The sequence below is a fragment of the Perognathus longimembris genome, chromosome 6 (genome assembly GCF_023159225.1).
Source record: "Perognathus longimembris pacificus isolate PPM17 chromosome 6, ASM2315922v1, whole genome shotgun sequence".
Classification (NCBI taxonomy): Eukaryota; Metazoa; Chordata; class Mammalia; order Rodentia; family Heteromyidae; genus Perognathus; species Perognathus longimembris.
In genome coordinates this window covers 33809907-33825547 of record NC_063166.1, presented here as the reverse complement: position 1 = coordinate 33825547, position 15641 = coordinate 33809907, and the positions used below count along the sequence as shown (strand labels likewise).

At 38.5% G+C, this 15641-nt stretch overlaps 1 protein-coding gene across 2 annotated transcripts in view; it reads left to right on the top strand.

The window, feature by feature from the left end:
- The first annotated feature begins 2351 nt into the window (after window positions 1–2351).
- The window catches only part of Mylk4 (myosin light chain kinase family member 4), an 87070-nt gene continuing 73780 nt past the window's right edge, over window positions 2352–15641 (top strand). The window contains exons 1-3 of one of the 2 annotated variants that reach the window (XM_048348514.1): window positions 2352–2577; window positions 4653–4920; window positions 8433–8486. In XM_048348514.1, the coding sequence (XP_048204471.1) occupies window positions 2558–2577; window positions 4653–4920; window positions 8433–8486 (342 nt within the window). In that variant the 5' untranslated portion in view covers window positions 2352–2557. The remainder of the gene's footprint in view (window positions 2578–4652; window positions 4921–8432; window positions 8487–15641) is intronic. The other variant, XM_048348515.1, reaches the window with a different exon arrangement.

The following is a 15641-nucleotide window of genomic DNA, read 5'->3' as shown; positions in this document are numbered from 1 at the left end:
AAGGTTTCTAGGCACAAGAACATTTTAAGGCATTCAGAATATTTAATGTGAACGAGTTTAGGGTCTTGAGGTTAAGTGAATAGACCACATAGGCATGTATGCAATACCAACTTTTTGTGGTTCACTATTATACCAGACATCTTGTACCTTCAGCCATCAGAAACTGGGAACAGTGTTACATACCAGAATGGGACTATTGTCATTAAATTTTAGAAGACAAGTAGCAGGGAGTCTTTCAGTTGATCTTTCTATTTGTGAGTCAACACAATCAAAACTATTTTCTGCAGTAATTAGTCAACAAATAATTATTGAATGCATATTGTGCATGGAAATACCTATATGTGGATGACTTTCAAATTTATATCTCCAACTTACATCCTTCTATGAATTCTAGATTCTATTTCCACTACCTATTCAACTTGAACTTTTAGCAGACTTTCAAAATTGAGCTGTTATCTCCCTGCAAAATATGCTTCTCTCATGGTTGTTTTTACTTCAGCTAACATCAGCTCTGACCTTCAAGTGCTCAGAAAGAACTGTGTAAATCATCCTTGTCTACTATCTTTCTTTCAGAACCCATATCCAATTTATTCTAAATCTTATTGGTTCTAAGTGCAATGTGAAAGTATGCATGGGATTCTGGAAAAGAAAAGGGATTTTAGGGGAAGAAAACTATTGAGTTTAGTTAATAAAAATGTATCAACATTATGCATGGCCACAGATGTATCATACTAACATAAGATGCTGAAAGTAGAAGAAATGGAGTACCAGGTACAGGAAAATGGAGCTCTGTGAATTTTCTATGAATTGAAAACTATTCTAACATAAAAATTATTGTTTTTTTAAAAAGCCAAGTATCAGATTCTATAGGCCTATAGCTTACTAGAGCCTCTGGCTACTTACTGGGCTTGATGGAATGGAGACTGGGTTGTTGTTCTCTTGTCTCATTAGAGGATATATGCACAAACATCTTTCTTTCATGAGGATTTCCTGTCACATTACTGTACATTTGCATAATATCATAACACCTATAAAAACTGATCATCTAAAATCAGTCTTTTCATCATAATGTTGATAATTTTGTTGAATATTTTATCCTTTACAAATATGCACATCTACTAGAAAAATATCAACAGTTTTGCTTTTATTTATATTTCACAATAGTTAGTGAGGAGCTATCTCTTTTTTCATGTTACTGAGGATTGAACACAGGACTTCTCGTGATTACTAGGCAACCATTCTGCCACTTGAGCTAGCTCCAATCCAACAGTTCCATTAAAAAAGGATTATCTTGAAATCCTTTAAATGCTACTTACAATAGATATATTTATTTTGTATAGAATACACTGACCTGAATTAAAAAAAAACTTCAAAAAATGCAAGGGTGCAAAATATTGGTGCTGAGTTGAGTCACAGAGGGTTTAAGAAACACTAAAATTAAGAAGTCACAACTGGGCTGGGAATATGGCCTAGTGGCAAGAGTGCTTGCCTTGTATACATGAAGCCCTAGGTTCAATTCACCGAGCACCACATATATAGAAAATGGTCAGAAGTGGCGCTGTGGCTGAAGTGGCAGAGTGCTAGCCTTGAGCAAAAAGAAGCCAGGGACAGTTCTCAGGCCCTGAGTTCAAGGCCCAGGACTGGCAAAAGAAGAAGAAGGAGGAGAAGGAGAAGGAGAAAGAGAAGGAGAAGAAGACATAACTGGCCAAGCCCTAAAGAATTGGAGGGTAATCTCTAATAGGAATTCTAGTTTCTAAGCAATCAAGGATTTATGCCACTTAAATCCAGTAATATACCACAATTGGAATGAGGCAGGTGGTTGTTTCCAAATGAACTTTCTTTTCTTTGTCTGGTATAAAACCAGAGGATAGTCATAGTGTTGTTCCTAAGAGAAAAATCCATCCCATGTTTCTCATATTTACCTAGATGTCTGTACCCTTAATCATCCCCTAGAGTTATAAACAGTTGAAGGTATTTAGAGTGCCTTCAAAGATTGAGAAAATGAAAACAAATTGTCAGACTTGCTATAGCAGTTGGACATGTTCAAGGTTACCATAAAGAGTATGCATATAGCTGTTGGTTTCCCACATCAAGAATTTCCCAGATGGGAGCAAGCACTTAAATGAGTCTGAAAGGGGTACATGATCGCCAGGAACAGACTCTGCTTTGTATTTACCAGGGAAATGCCACACTGGTGAGAGGGAACAGTGGAGATATTTCATCTGGTGTTCCCAGTTTGTCCTCTCCTTACCTGACCTCTGAAATGGAGCCATTGGCCTTGAAATGCATAGTGTCTAAAATTAATATTCTTCCCCATCTGGCTAAGAAGGCAACAGCTGAGCAACATGAGATCAAGGGCCATCATTTAAACAGAGGCTCACAGTGGAATTTGAGAGAGAGGATACTTCCTCTTGCTGTAGACACTTGTCTTTTCAGAAGTCTTCTACTGACAGAGAGAAAAGGTTCTCACCAGAGAGTTCTTTTGACAGTTTGAAGTCTACAGAGATTCCTTTTGTCTGCCAAACTTTCACTCTACCCTTGGAGTGGTCCAAACACCATGATGTCTTCCTATAAACGGTAATTATGATCTTTTGATTTTTTTGTAACCAACCAAATCTCTTTCTCTCTAGGTTGTTTTAAACAATACGTTGTACCAAACATAAGGTAGACTTTAAGGTTCAGTATTCCTTTGCAAAGCAATTATATCTTGGAGCTAAGCTTTTGTTTTTAATATGTTAATGTTTTAGGTGGCTTCCCAATGCACTTACATTAACTAGACTTTTAGTATCTCAATCATAGTTTATCTTAGAACAATTGAATTTTTTTAAATTTTAACAATTTTTTTCAAGAAAGTTTGCAAGAATGGTAACAATGGTCTATAATACATAGAGTTCTGGTTGATACTATTTGTATTTTTATTTGTTTGAATATGATTTCTTTAGGTGGTATAACATATTGTAGGGCACTGGATTTGAAAACTTTTGAAACTTTATTATTTTATTATATGAGTTGATAAAAATGTAACACAAAGTCTCATGGGGAGAGAATTATAGATGGTTTTCAAGTAGAGAAAAAGTTGTAAGAAGTGATTTTTAGACAATTTCCAGCAGAGGGCCTCAAAAGTTAGCCATAGGCCATGGATAGAAATTCAGATCTACTTATCTCTTTCTCTCATTAACATTCAGGTGAGATCTGTGTGTGTGTGTGTGTGTGTGTGTGTGTGTGTGAGAGAGAGAGAGAGAGAGAAGAGAGATACAGAAACAGAGAGAAATTGTATGTCTAGAAATATGAATTATTATATATTATACACATTATTTAATTTGTATGGGAAGTATTTCAAAGAAAGCCCAAGAATTCCTTAGTAGACATCAATTAATAGAGAAAGACATCTGGATACATTCTCCACATAACAGGGAAATATGGAAATAACTTCTTTTTAATAAGCATCAAAGTCTTGAGATGTAGGCAGATGGTGTGTGTGTGTGTATGTGTGTGCGCGCGCATGTGCATGTACATGTACGTGTGCACTGTGCCTCAGTGATAAAATGTTCGCCTAGAACATATGAGTCCCTGTGTACTATCCCCAGCACAGAAAGAAAGAAAGGATAGAAAAAAGAGAGAGAAGGGAAGGAGAGAGGGAGGAAGGAAGGACGGAGAGAGGGAAGAAGGAAGGAAGGAGGAAGGCAGAAAGAGCTCTGGGACAGGATTGGTGGCGATATCTCCCAAGTGGGAGGCAAAACACCCACGAGAAGTACAAAGTACTCCTTCCCTGCTAAATCCTCCTAGAAGGAACAAAATGAACAAATTGCAAATCCCATCTAAACCTCATGTTTTGTAGATTCAGTGTTTGATATTCAGCTATTTGATATTGTAGAGAAGTTGAAGGATTTACCCTGTTCTCTCTGAAGTAAATTGACACTGGACAAATAATAAGGAAAAAACCCACAGAATTCACTCCATGCCTGAGGAATGGGAATGAGAGTTTCATAGAGGAGCAACATGTCTGTCCCTTATATAGAGCTTGAAGGGACAGAAATTTGGGCTTCTGGAGTCAGGATGAAGGAGAAGGTATACAGCAAGCCAAGGCCTCCTTGAGGCTCAGATGGTCTCTCCCAGATGATCTCACTCATAATCATTTCCTTCAGGGCTAGGTTGGAGACTCATCTCTTTTTGTTGTGGACAGAGCTTTCCCAAGTAGAAAAGGGGAGATACCAGACAGAAATGCTTGCCTGCATTTGCTATGTACTCATGTGGATGGATATAAGTTTCTTTCTTACAAAAGGACAGCTTTTCAGAGCTGTTCCTTTGCCTTCAGAGGCCTGCAGTTTTCCCTATACAATCAACTTGAAATATGCCAAAGAAACATTTGGATAGTGAGGTATTTTACTCTGATACTATATAACTATATATAATTATATACATATATATAGTTTTACAAAATGAGAGAGTTATATAGTCACTTGAGATTGCTTCTTACTACTTAGTTTTATAGGAAAAGATTCACCAATGAAACTCAACACAAATATAAGCATTTCTCTTTCTAATTTTGAGTTGCCTCTCCAATTTAAATAGAAGCCACATCCAAAATCCTTACTAAATATTTCCCCAAGAAGTTTGTATGGTGCTAAGTGATGTGTGTGCTTTCTTTACAGTCAGGAGAACAGAGCACTGAAAAGTCACGACTGTGTCTTAATTTATGAATCGGAGACAGAGGGAAATGAAAATCATACTTCAAACAGCTTAATCACGCTCACCACCAAGATGTTAAAAGTGAAAAAGTTGGAAGAAATAAGCTCGTGTTACAGCAGCAATCAGCTGGAGAAAATGACGTTTTTTCAGTGCATGGAAGAGGTTGAAAAAGTAAAATGTTTTTTAGAAGGAAATTCTAATGAACAAGATTCAAGATCAGAAGAGAATGGGGTAATTACATGTTCATTTGATTTCTTCTTATAGGTAGAGCCATTTATTTAACTCACTTCAAATTCTATTTTGTCATTTGTATGTAGAAATTAAGGAAAGCTATAAATAAGAAAATTTCCTACTTTTTTTTTTTAATCTGGGCCTGGACGCTGTCCCTAAGCTCTTAAGTTCAAGGCTAGCACTCTACCACATGAACTACAGAGCCACTTTCAGTTTTCTGGTAGTTAATTGGAGATAAGAGTTTCACAAACTTTCTGGTCTGGGCTGGCCTTTAACCATGATCCTCTGCTCTCAGCCTCCTGAGTAGCTAGGATTACAGGTGTGAGCCACTGACACCTGGTATTAAGGGACAAAAAAATTCACTCATCTTAACAAAATTCAACTTGATTAATATTTGGGAGATAATCCTAGCCACTCATGAGACTCAGAACATAGGGACCTCGGTTCAAGGACAGCTGGGGGCAGAAAAGTTGGTAAGACCCTATCTCAAAAATAATCAGCCAAAAACAGGACTGAAAGGATGAGTTAGGTAGATCAGCAGCCAAGAAATAATCATGATAATAATAATAATAATAAAAATAATGATAATAATAGTAATAATAGTGATAGCAAAGACGAAGAAGGAGGAGGAAGGGGAGGAAGAGAAGAAGAAGGAGGAGGAGGAGGAGGAGAAGGAGGAGGAGGAGGAGAGGAGGAGAAGGAGGAGGAGGAGGAGGAGGAGGAGGTTTTCCTGCAGGCTGGTCTACATTGTGGTTAATGACTTAGGAATCATAAAGTGAGCTTGTGAGTCTGGAATTGTAGCTCTGTGGCAAAGTATGCTTACTTTCTGGGTTCCTTCCTACAACCCCAAATACATACATACATACACACACACACACACACACACACACACACACACACACCAAGCTGGGGCCTCAGATGTGCACTGCCATGCTCCATTACATCAATTTTGAATGTGCTTGTCCAGATAGGCAAATGATAGATAAATAGGTGATTTATAAATAGGTATGTGTTAGATAGATAGATAGATAGATAGATAGATAGATAGATAGATAGATAGATAGAAAGATAAATAGGTAGAGCTTGTGGAAACACTCTTCAAAGCATGTACAATTGTTCTGCATAAGTTTCTCATTTCCAGTACTATAGGCTTGGCTTAAATGGTACAGCACCAGCATTCAGAGAAAAAGCCAAAGGAGAGTGCAGGGCCTTGAGTTCAAGCCTTAGTACTGGCACACACACACACACACATGCAGACACACAGAGAACAGGTATCTAATTTCCTGAAGACTGTGAGCTCATGAAGAGTAGTTACTGATGGTGAAGGCCACAGAAGGAACACGTAGGACTTGTGATGGTATGCTTATGGAGCCTGGTGTCCTCACTGTGAAGAACAAGTGCCCTGAGCTCCATGTTAGCTGCATGCTCTGTGTTCTTCAGAGTGTTGCTAAATGCAGCCAAGAGGTTTCCTAATGTGAAAAGTGAAGTGACAGCTGCTGAGAAAATTAAATGTGGTGACATGTCCAAAGCACTCAGTACGGCACTCAATGTTGGGCCTGGGGGCTTCAGCAGGTGCCCAGGTTGTGAGAGAATTCACCAAGAGTCAGAGTGGCAAACAAGAATGCAAAGGCTTACTAGCTTTCCAGGACAGGAGAGAACAGACCCCATAAGTAGCACTGGCCTGCAGGAATATTGGCTTTAAAAAATAATTAGTTTATTTCTTTATTGTCAAAGTGATGTACAGAGGGGTTACAGTTTCATATGTAACACGGTGAGTACATTTCGTATCTAACTTATTACCTCCTACCTCATTTTTCTCCCACCTTCTCCCCAATTCCCTCCCCCCTTCCCATGAGTTGTGCAGTTGGTTTATAGCATATAGTTTTGTAAGTATTGCTGTTGCATTGGTTCGTCTTTTATCCTTTGTCTCTCCATTTTGATATTCCTCTTCCCTTCTCTAGTTTCAATAAGTGTAAATACAATACCCAGGGCACCAAAATCATTTACAGTGCCATCAAGGGTAAAACCATGGGGAAGAAAGACAAAAGAAAAAGGCATAATTTCACATGGTATGTTGAAAATACCAACACAAACCATTGGCTTTTTGTGAAATGAGGATTGGAATAAGTAGTCCTTGGACCCTCTGAGAGATGGTAGAAAGGGTGTCCTAGTTTCTGGGTACTGTGGTTTCTCAGGAAAGAGTTGATGTGTCCCAAGCAGGATATGAAAGAGATCAAAGCAAGGTTAAGCAAGAACCTGCACAAAACAGAATTCAGATACAAAATGAAGTTACTAGTTTCGTCAGTTGGATTCAAATCTAAGATCATATAAAGCATTTGTTCATTTCATCATTTTTTAAGAGGGAGGGTGATAGAGATCAAACCAAGACTCTTGAGCATACTAAACACATACTCTACCTTGGAGTTTGATCCCCAGCCCCAATAAGACTTTATTAAATGTTAGCCAGCAGCAACAGTGGCATCGTCACTTTTTTACCTCACCTTAATCAATTCCCATGCATCATTTATTGAAGCTCAGCACCAGTCCAATGGCATTTTTGCCCTTGCCTTTGCTCTGGTATATGCAATAGTTTTTTGTTTTTTTTTTGCTGTTTTTAAATTTGTGGAATTGGGGATTGAATCTGGCAGGCAAGGCTTTCGGGTAGCTTTGGTAAGCTACCTCTTGAAGATCCATCTCCAGCCATTCTGTTTCTATTTTATTTTTGAGGTAAGAGCCCACCGACTTTGCTCACTAATTTTTTTTTGTCTAATTATTGTTGCAAAAACCACTATTCAGGTAGTATAAGGGCGTTTGCAGCAACACAAGAAACCATCGCACAGAGATGTTTTGTATAAAATTCCTATAAGTATTTTGTTAGGAATAATGAAATGTGCTAAAGGGAAGATACAGATAGAGTTGGGTTTGTTTGAGACCTGTATTTTCCCATTGAATACACACACACACACACACACACACACACACACACACACACTTGTCTATATCCATGAAGTGTTACTGTACTGCTCAAGCTGGGACTGAACTTTTGATTCAAGAGATCTTCCTTTTTAGTCTTCCCAGTAGCTGAGACTACACATACATACTACCATATCTGGCTCAGTTAATACCTCATTTAATAGAGAACAAAACAGAATTTCCATAGGCAACATTTAGGTGAAACAAGTATGACTTTTCTGTTAGGGCCCTTAATAGTACAAACAAAGCAAGAGAAGGATTTTATTTTCTGTTCATGAATCTCTGTAGGACACAAGAAACAAAACGTTCTTGTATAACTTTGAATGACTCTGAAATCATTAATTATAGTGGTTCATATGGGTTTCATTATTTTTCAAGTGCAATTTTTCTCCAAGTTCTGTGATATAATATTTTTAAGTAGGTAAAGAGTGAGTAATGGTAAGTTGGACCATAGATATTTTTAGAAAGAATTATTTACATGTTTACATACTGTTCTACAATGTCAGAAATCAATGATATTGGAATTTATATATTTTTAGGACATGTTCATGGGAAGGATTGAGAATATGGAATCTGCAAACACCCTCAAAAAAGTAAGTCTACTCTCTCTTTTGCCTACTCATGGCTGGTTCTCTACCACTTGGGCCATGCCCCTAGCCCCCACTCTGTCTTTTGTAACCTAGGCCTCCTAGCTTCATTTGACACTGTGTGGAGGGTGGGAAGGAATGATAAGAAGTACCATATGTTCCATTCAGTTTCTTACTTGTAAATGGAGAAGGTTCAGAGGTGTCAGCAATAAATTTTCCTGTCTCTCTCTGGCCATGTGGCAAATGGTAGGCTACATGTGTCTAAGACTCTGAGCTCTTCTCTTTTCTGTGCAGCCAAAATCTGTGGGTGCAGGGCAGACAGTGGGTCTGGCAGTGGGTGGGTGAGAAAACCATTCCAACAGCTCAGATGTCTTCAGGTATGTAGACAGAGCAGGATTAACACGTCTCCATCTTCTGCTGGGCCTGCAGTAAATCTTTACAATACTACTCATTTTCTCTCTAGGGACTATTTAAAACAAATCAACAAAAACTCTCGTCAACTTTCTCCCTTCAGTCTTCTTTTTCTTTTATCCCTTCCCTCTCTGAGAAGATTAGCACTGCTAATAGTAGAAACATTCTCAGAGGGCACTGAAAGGAATTTTCTTTGCACTTCAGCCACTCTGGGGACGTCCAAGCTTTGTTCTAGAAGCATAAAGTACAGTTCTTGCTAGAAGTGACTGCTCCCAAGCCCCAAGTACAGAACAATTAATAATAAATATAACAGCGTATGGTTGTTAAAAACTGGTAAAATTCAGATTCTTTTTTCCTTTTTCTGATCTCAACTAGAGTTTTCTATTTATTAATTTTTCTTCCAATGGCTTGATTTTTTGCTTTCTTCTCTGCTTTTTTTGGTCACATTAAGTATTATATATTTTTCCAACTTAGAAAATTAATTGTATTAAATTTTATTCTTGGGGCTGGGGATATGGCCTAGTGGCAAGAGCGCTTGCCTCGTATACTTGAAGCCCTGGGTTCGATTCCCCAGCACCACATATACAGAAAATGGCCAGAAGTGGCGCTGTGACTCAAGTGGCAGAGTGCTAGCCTTGAGCAAAAAGAAGCCAGGGACAGTGCTCAGGCCCTGAGTCCAAGCCCCAGGACTGGCAAAAAAAAAAAATATATATATATATATATATATATATTCTTTTACTTTTTTCCCTTTTCTTTTTGACAGTTTTTAAATGCCTTTTCTCATTCTGTTGTATTCCAAAAGATGTTTTTTTTTAAAAATCATTTGATTTCTATATATAATGTAGAATTGTAAGTTTCTCTTAAAAGAAACTATTCAGTTCCTTACATCATGATGAAATGTTTCCATTTTTTTCCTTTTCCATGCCATGAAATAAAATTATAAACTTTGGAGGGAGGCATAGGTCTGTCCTCAGCAAGGAGCTTGGATAGGGAGTGATAGTCGCTGTGCTTAACGACCTGCCTTCAAGAATGAAGAAGCATCAGCTGAGGTTCTTTCCCTCACGCACTGGTGGTCTTCTCTCCTTGGTCCATAGTTGTCCTCTCTTTCTCAACCCTGGCTCAAAACCACACAGTATTAAATTCTTAAAACCACCAGCAGTACCCCATATCTGTGATTTTTGTGGAGTTGTCCACCCTGACCCATTTCTGTGGCTTTACCTCCAAGACTACTTTATATGAGGGGCTCCTTAGCACCTCTTCAAAGGAACTTACAAGCCGAGCTCATGCCTGTAATCCTAGCTTCTCAGAAGGCTGAGAGCTGAAGATTGAAGTTCAAAGCCAGTCTGGGCAGAAAAGTCTGTGAGTCCCTTAAACTATCAGAAAGAGCCAGAAGTGGAGATGTGGCTCAAGTGGCAGAGTGCTAGCCTTGAGCAAAGAAGCTCAAGGACAGTTTCCAGAGTTCAAGCCCTAGGACAGGTCCAAAAACAAATAAGAAGGAAAAGAAAAGACAGCTGGGTACTGGTGGCTCATGCCTGTAATCCTAGCTACTCAGGAAGTTGAGATCTGAGAATCATGGTTCAAAGCCAGCCTGGGCAGGAAAGTCCATGTGAGACTCTTATCTCCAATTAACTACCAGGAAAATGGAAACATCTCTATGGCTCAAAGTGGTAGAACTCTAGCCTTGAACTGAAGAGCTCAAAGATAGCACCCAGGTCCAGAGTTCAAGCCCCATGACTGACAAAAAAAAAAAAAAAGAAAGAAGAAAAGAAAGATTACACACACACACAAAGTCCAAGTCAAATAAACATGAATTAACCAGTTTCCAGCAGATGACCACATATCATTATAAAGTACATCTTAACATTCATAGTATGTGTTGAAATAGGTAAAATGGAAAAAAAAACAATTAATCTGACATACCTGAGTGATGAGCTTAATAGCTTCTGTGTGAGACTATTCAATACTCTCAAACTATAACTAGTATTACTTTGATACAACAAAATTTTGTATTTATGTGCATATAATAGGGCTTGAATTTAAGGCAAGGGTGCTCTTGCTTAGCTTTTCAGCTCAAGGTTGCTCTCTACTACTTGAACCACACCTCTGCTTCTGGCTTTTTGTTAGTTAATTGGAGATCAGTCTCCTGGACTTTTCTGCCTGGGCTGGCTTTGAACTTGGACCCTCAAATCTCAGTTTCTTAAGTTTTCCACACTTGTGTGTGAGCCAAGGGTATGCTGTTAGGGTTGAAATTTATTTGGTGCTTGGGGTGGAACCCAGGGTTCATGCATATTATGCACTCTACTAGTCTATACTCTTGTTTGTTTGGTTTTTTTTTTTTTTTTTGGCAGTCTTGGGGCTTGGACTCAGGGCCTGAGCACTGTCCTTGGCTTCTTTTTGCTCAAGGCTAGCACTCTGCCACTTGAGCCACAGCGCCACTTCTGGCCATTTCCTGTATATGTGGTGCTGGGGAATTGAACCCAGGGCTTCATGTATACAAGGCAAACACTCTTGCCACTAGGCCATATCCCCAGCCCCTATACTCTTGTTTTTTTATGCCCAAGCTAATCTGACTGCTTTTTATCTCTTGGCTTTCCCACTTTCATGTCTACCCCTAATATCCTGTCCTCCACCAAAAAGGCATGGTATAGAAGCTGGGAAACACTAGAGTGTGGTTGATCCTTCTGCTGAAATATGTCCTGGTAGAGCATAAGTCCATAACTATGCTTATAGGACTTCTTTGTTATTTCTGAACTCAACACTTCATTTGTGCTTAAAAGTCTTCCTTTTTGGAAGGGATGACATTGTGCAAAAGGAAATATATTCATTTCCTGACTTATGAAATGGTAACCCCTATGTATATTAAAAATACATTAAAAACATTTTCAAGTTTAGCCAATTTGTTCCCTTTGGTCATGTGTATCATTTGGATCAACTGCCTTCTTATATCACTATACAGTACTCTCTCACATGACTAAAATGCTAAAATAAAGCTATTTGTGCTTTCTTGGGTACAAGTTTTATATTGTGTCTGCATGTTAAAAGTCAATAATTCTATTCAAATTCACCAAGTATTTCTATTCAAATTATAGATAAATGAGAAATCAGATAAACTAACACTGTTGGTTAATCCAAATGGCTTCATAACAAAATTTTCATAAATAAGTTGCTGGTAAACTAAAAATGAAAATATCCTCACTTTTTTTTTTTTTTTTTTTGCCTGTCCTGGGGCTTGTACTCAGAGCCTGAGCACTGTCCCTGGCTTCTTTTCGCTCAAGGCTAGCACTCTGCCACTTGAGCCACAGCACCACTTCTGGCTTTTTCTATATGTGGTACATAGGAATCGAACCCAGGGCTTCATGTATACAAACAAGGCAAGCACTCTACCACTAGGCAATATTCCCAGCCCATAGCCTCACAATTGTTAGCCTATGTTTGTGCTTGTGTTCTGTGGCCAGAATAAGGTTATATTTGTCTCTGTTAGATTTCTTTAGTGTTAGAGTTTGACATGAAGGTCATAAAACTATCAACCTAGCCTAAGAGGGAAAGTATCTTCCTTAGTAAGGAATAATTCTTTTTCAAAATCAAATTTGAATTCTTCCATAAATCAACTACAGGGTAGAAAGATAAGGATGGTCATCACATAGGCAAGATCTTATAGCCAATCTCTGGAATGTTTAGATTCGCGGTACAAATGATTCAGAGCGCGAACAAAACAAAACGTTTATCAACAGGACAGAGTGGGTTGAAATAAAGCATGCTCCTATCTTTTTTTAAAAATTGCAGTTGGTGGAATTAGTAGCAAATGGCATTTCCTGACCAACTGCAATGAAATTGTTTTTAGGTCTCAAAATAGCATGGCTGAGGGTGGAGATTTTGTGATTTTTAAAATTGCATTTCTCCACCCCCGTGCTTCACTCCTTACCCTGCAAGGGCAGGAGAAGGCTCCCTGGCTGGCGGGGGTCCCAGTCCTAGCAGCTGATTCCAGTTACAGTCAGCTACTAGTCCTGGAACTGGGATCAAACGCATGCGCACTGGTGTAAATTATGGCCAGCGGGTCTTAGTCCCTGCACCTGTTTAAGATCTGTCACACAAGACCATCATATTTTTCCTTTTAAAGAAGCAGAATATTTGTCGGTCGTGTAACCTGAAACACCCACTGCAGGACTCAGCAGGAAACGTCTGCAATTCGTAATGCCCACTCCTCAGATCGGCAGTGCTTGGGAAGTGGTGGTGGTTAAACCAGGGCAGGGAGGGTGCCTTTAAGTCCAGGGCGTCACATCTGCTCCTAGAAAATGGACTCAACACTTAGAAGAAAAGACGTCTGGATTGTAGGTAGCGTGTGTCTTCTGTCATCTTCAGTTCTCTGGCGCCTGTTGCGATCGGTGCTGAAACGGGGAGGCCACCAGCAGGCGCCTGCCCTTGGCGATGCCCAGGTAGTGAAATCCCTTTTAACCCAGACTGATTCATTTTGCAGTTCTGTTTGAATGATTCCAGCCTGGGAGTGGTGCTTGCCAAAGGCAATGGCATGCAGGCTCTGTTGAGTCCTTGCCAGGACTACGGACTTAGGAGGGGCTGGGATAAGAATAGAGGCAGGTGGCACCTTTGAATATTTCTAGCAATTGCATCAACTTTGCGGAACTATCAAATTGCGGAACTACAGCTAGCTATGCTTGATATATATTAAAGATTTTTTTTTGGCTATGTGAGAGCTAAAAACAATGCCAACCTGAGTTTTTCCTCTTTTTTCTTATATACTGTAGTTACGGAAAGATAAAACAAGAGCCAAACTCTTTCCTCTTCTTAGGAACTCTATTGGAAACGTGCCAGGAGAGCTATGAGCTCTCTGAGCGCAGTGTTCCATGCTTTGTCCTGATCATTTATTGATATAACACAGTAGAATCTCTTTGTCTACACTACTTTTCCTATGGTACTGCAACCATTCCCAGAATGGAACTTGATAGACAAAATAGTAGATTTCTAATCCAAGAGAAATAATACTGCTTTTAACTATTTAAATGTATTCTAAGAGAAGGTATTCGTAACTTGGAAAACATCTCTTTCTATATACTGAATTCTTTTATTAACTATTACAAAATGAATTATATTTTTAAATGGTTTAAGACAGTTTAGAAAATACTACAGACAACAGCCTAAATCTCTTCCTACCTGAAGGTGGTAGGGTTTTTCAATATTTTTTCCCTTTCATTTACCTCCTAGCAACTTTTGGGTCTTTCCCTTTTAACCCCCATGAAGTTTTATTTATTTAAAACATTCTCTTTTGGAGCTGGTTATCAAACTCAGGGCTTTGCACTTGCTTGATGAGTGCTCTACAGCTGAGTTACACACCCATGAAATTTTAATACCACAGATACACTGTGTACCTATTGTACATTGTATACATATGGGCCTTTTATGCACAGAACAGTAAAATATTCTTAATTCTTCTTCCCAAAGAATGAATGTTCACTCCCTTGGGGTGCTGCTGCCACATGTACAATGCATGATTTACATTGTAGCATTTTTGAGGGTGGACAACATACCCCTACACCTAGGCACACATGCCTTATTTATGTCTTATTCCATGAGAAACCACCAACTTTACCTCTTGGTGTGGGGAGGACACAGCTTCCCCAAGGCCCCATCACTAAATTCCTATTCTGAAGCATTACTGAGTCTTGGTTAATTAGTGGAAGATATAGAGAAATATCAGTGAGAGAAGGCAAGAATAAAAGCATTTAAGCATGAACACAGTTAAATCTACCATCCTCAAATGTCACTGTTGTCTTAAGTATCAATCACTTTTGATTGCTTAGTGTATTTCCTGTGGGAAATATGAGGATACTTATATTTCTTTTGTGTGAAATACTATGAGGATGTGCATGGTTCATGGAGGAAAATTTGTTTTATTCACTGAAGCTGTAAGAATGTAGACCTCTGGTGTTTCCCAATAAAAATCCCAGTGTGTATTTACAGTATTGTGGCTATATCTTTTTAAAGGCTCTTTTTTTGGCAGTTTTCTTTTTATTGTAAAAATACCTCTTAGGTTAGATTTTCCCAGCATATCATATCTTACTTTTCCTATTGCTAGTGGTTATTGAAAATATAGGCCACCTATTGTTGTAGAAAGTTTTCCCAGCAATTTTAGGGATCCTCTTTTGTTGAGATGTCAGAGAATCCTATTCAGAATATTTGTTTGTGATTCTATTCAGTACATAGAATGATGGAATCCAGGATGTAATGTTTTGGGTGTCCTGGTCCAAAATGCCTGGATGAGTCATTTTTATGTTTATGTTGTTTGCTCTTATCAGAATAATTAAAACAATGATAGTTTTATGGTTTTTCTCAGGCTATCTTCATGATTTTTCTTCTTCATTTGGTCCTCTGTATCCATGGGCTGCACATCTTACAGATCCAACCAACCATGGTTTGAAACTGTGTGAGAAAAACCATGTTTGTACTGAACAGCTGTCATTATTCCCTAAGCAGTTCAGAATAACTAAGAATAAAACACATTCATAATGCATTTAAGTTATCTAGAGATGATTATCCAGGTTATATGCACGTGTATCCATTTTATGTAAAGGACTTGGAAAGAGTCTAAAATAAGTCTTCCAAGGAAACCTAGGAATGCTTGTATTTTCATATTTTTCTAAACATATTAAATCATTTAAAGCATATTTAGCCAAAGCAAAAATAGAGCAAATCATGGTTTTGATGTACTAATGATTGGTTTTTCTAATGTATGCAATA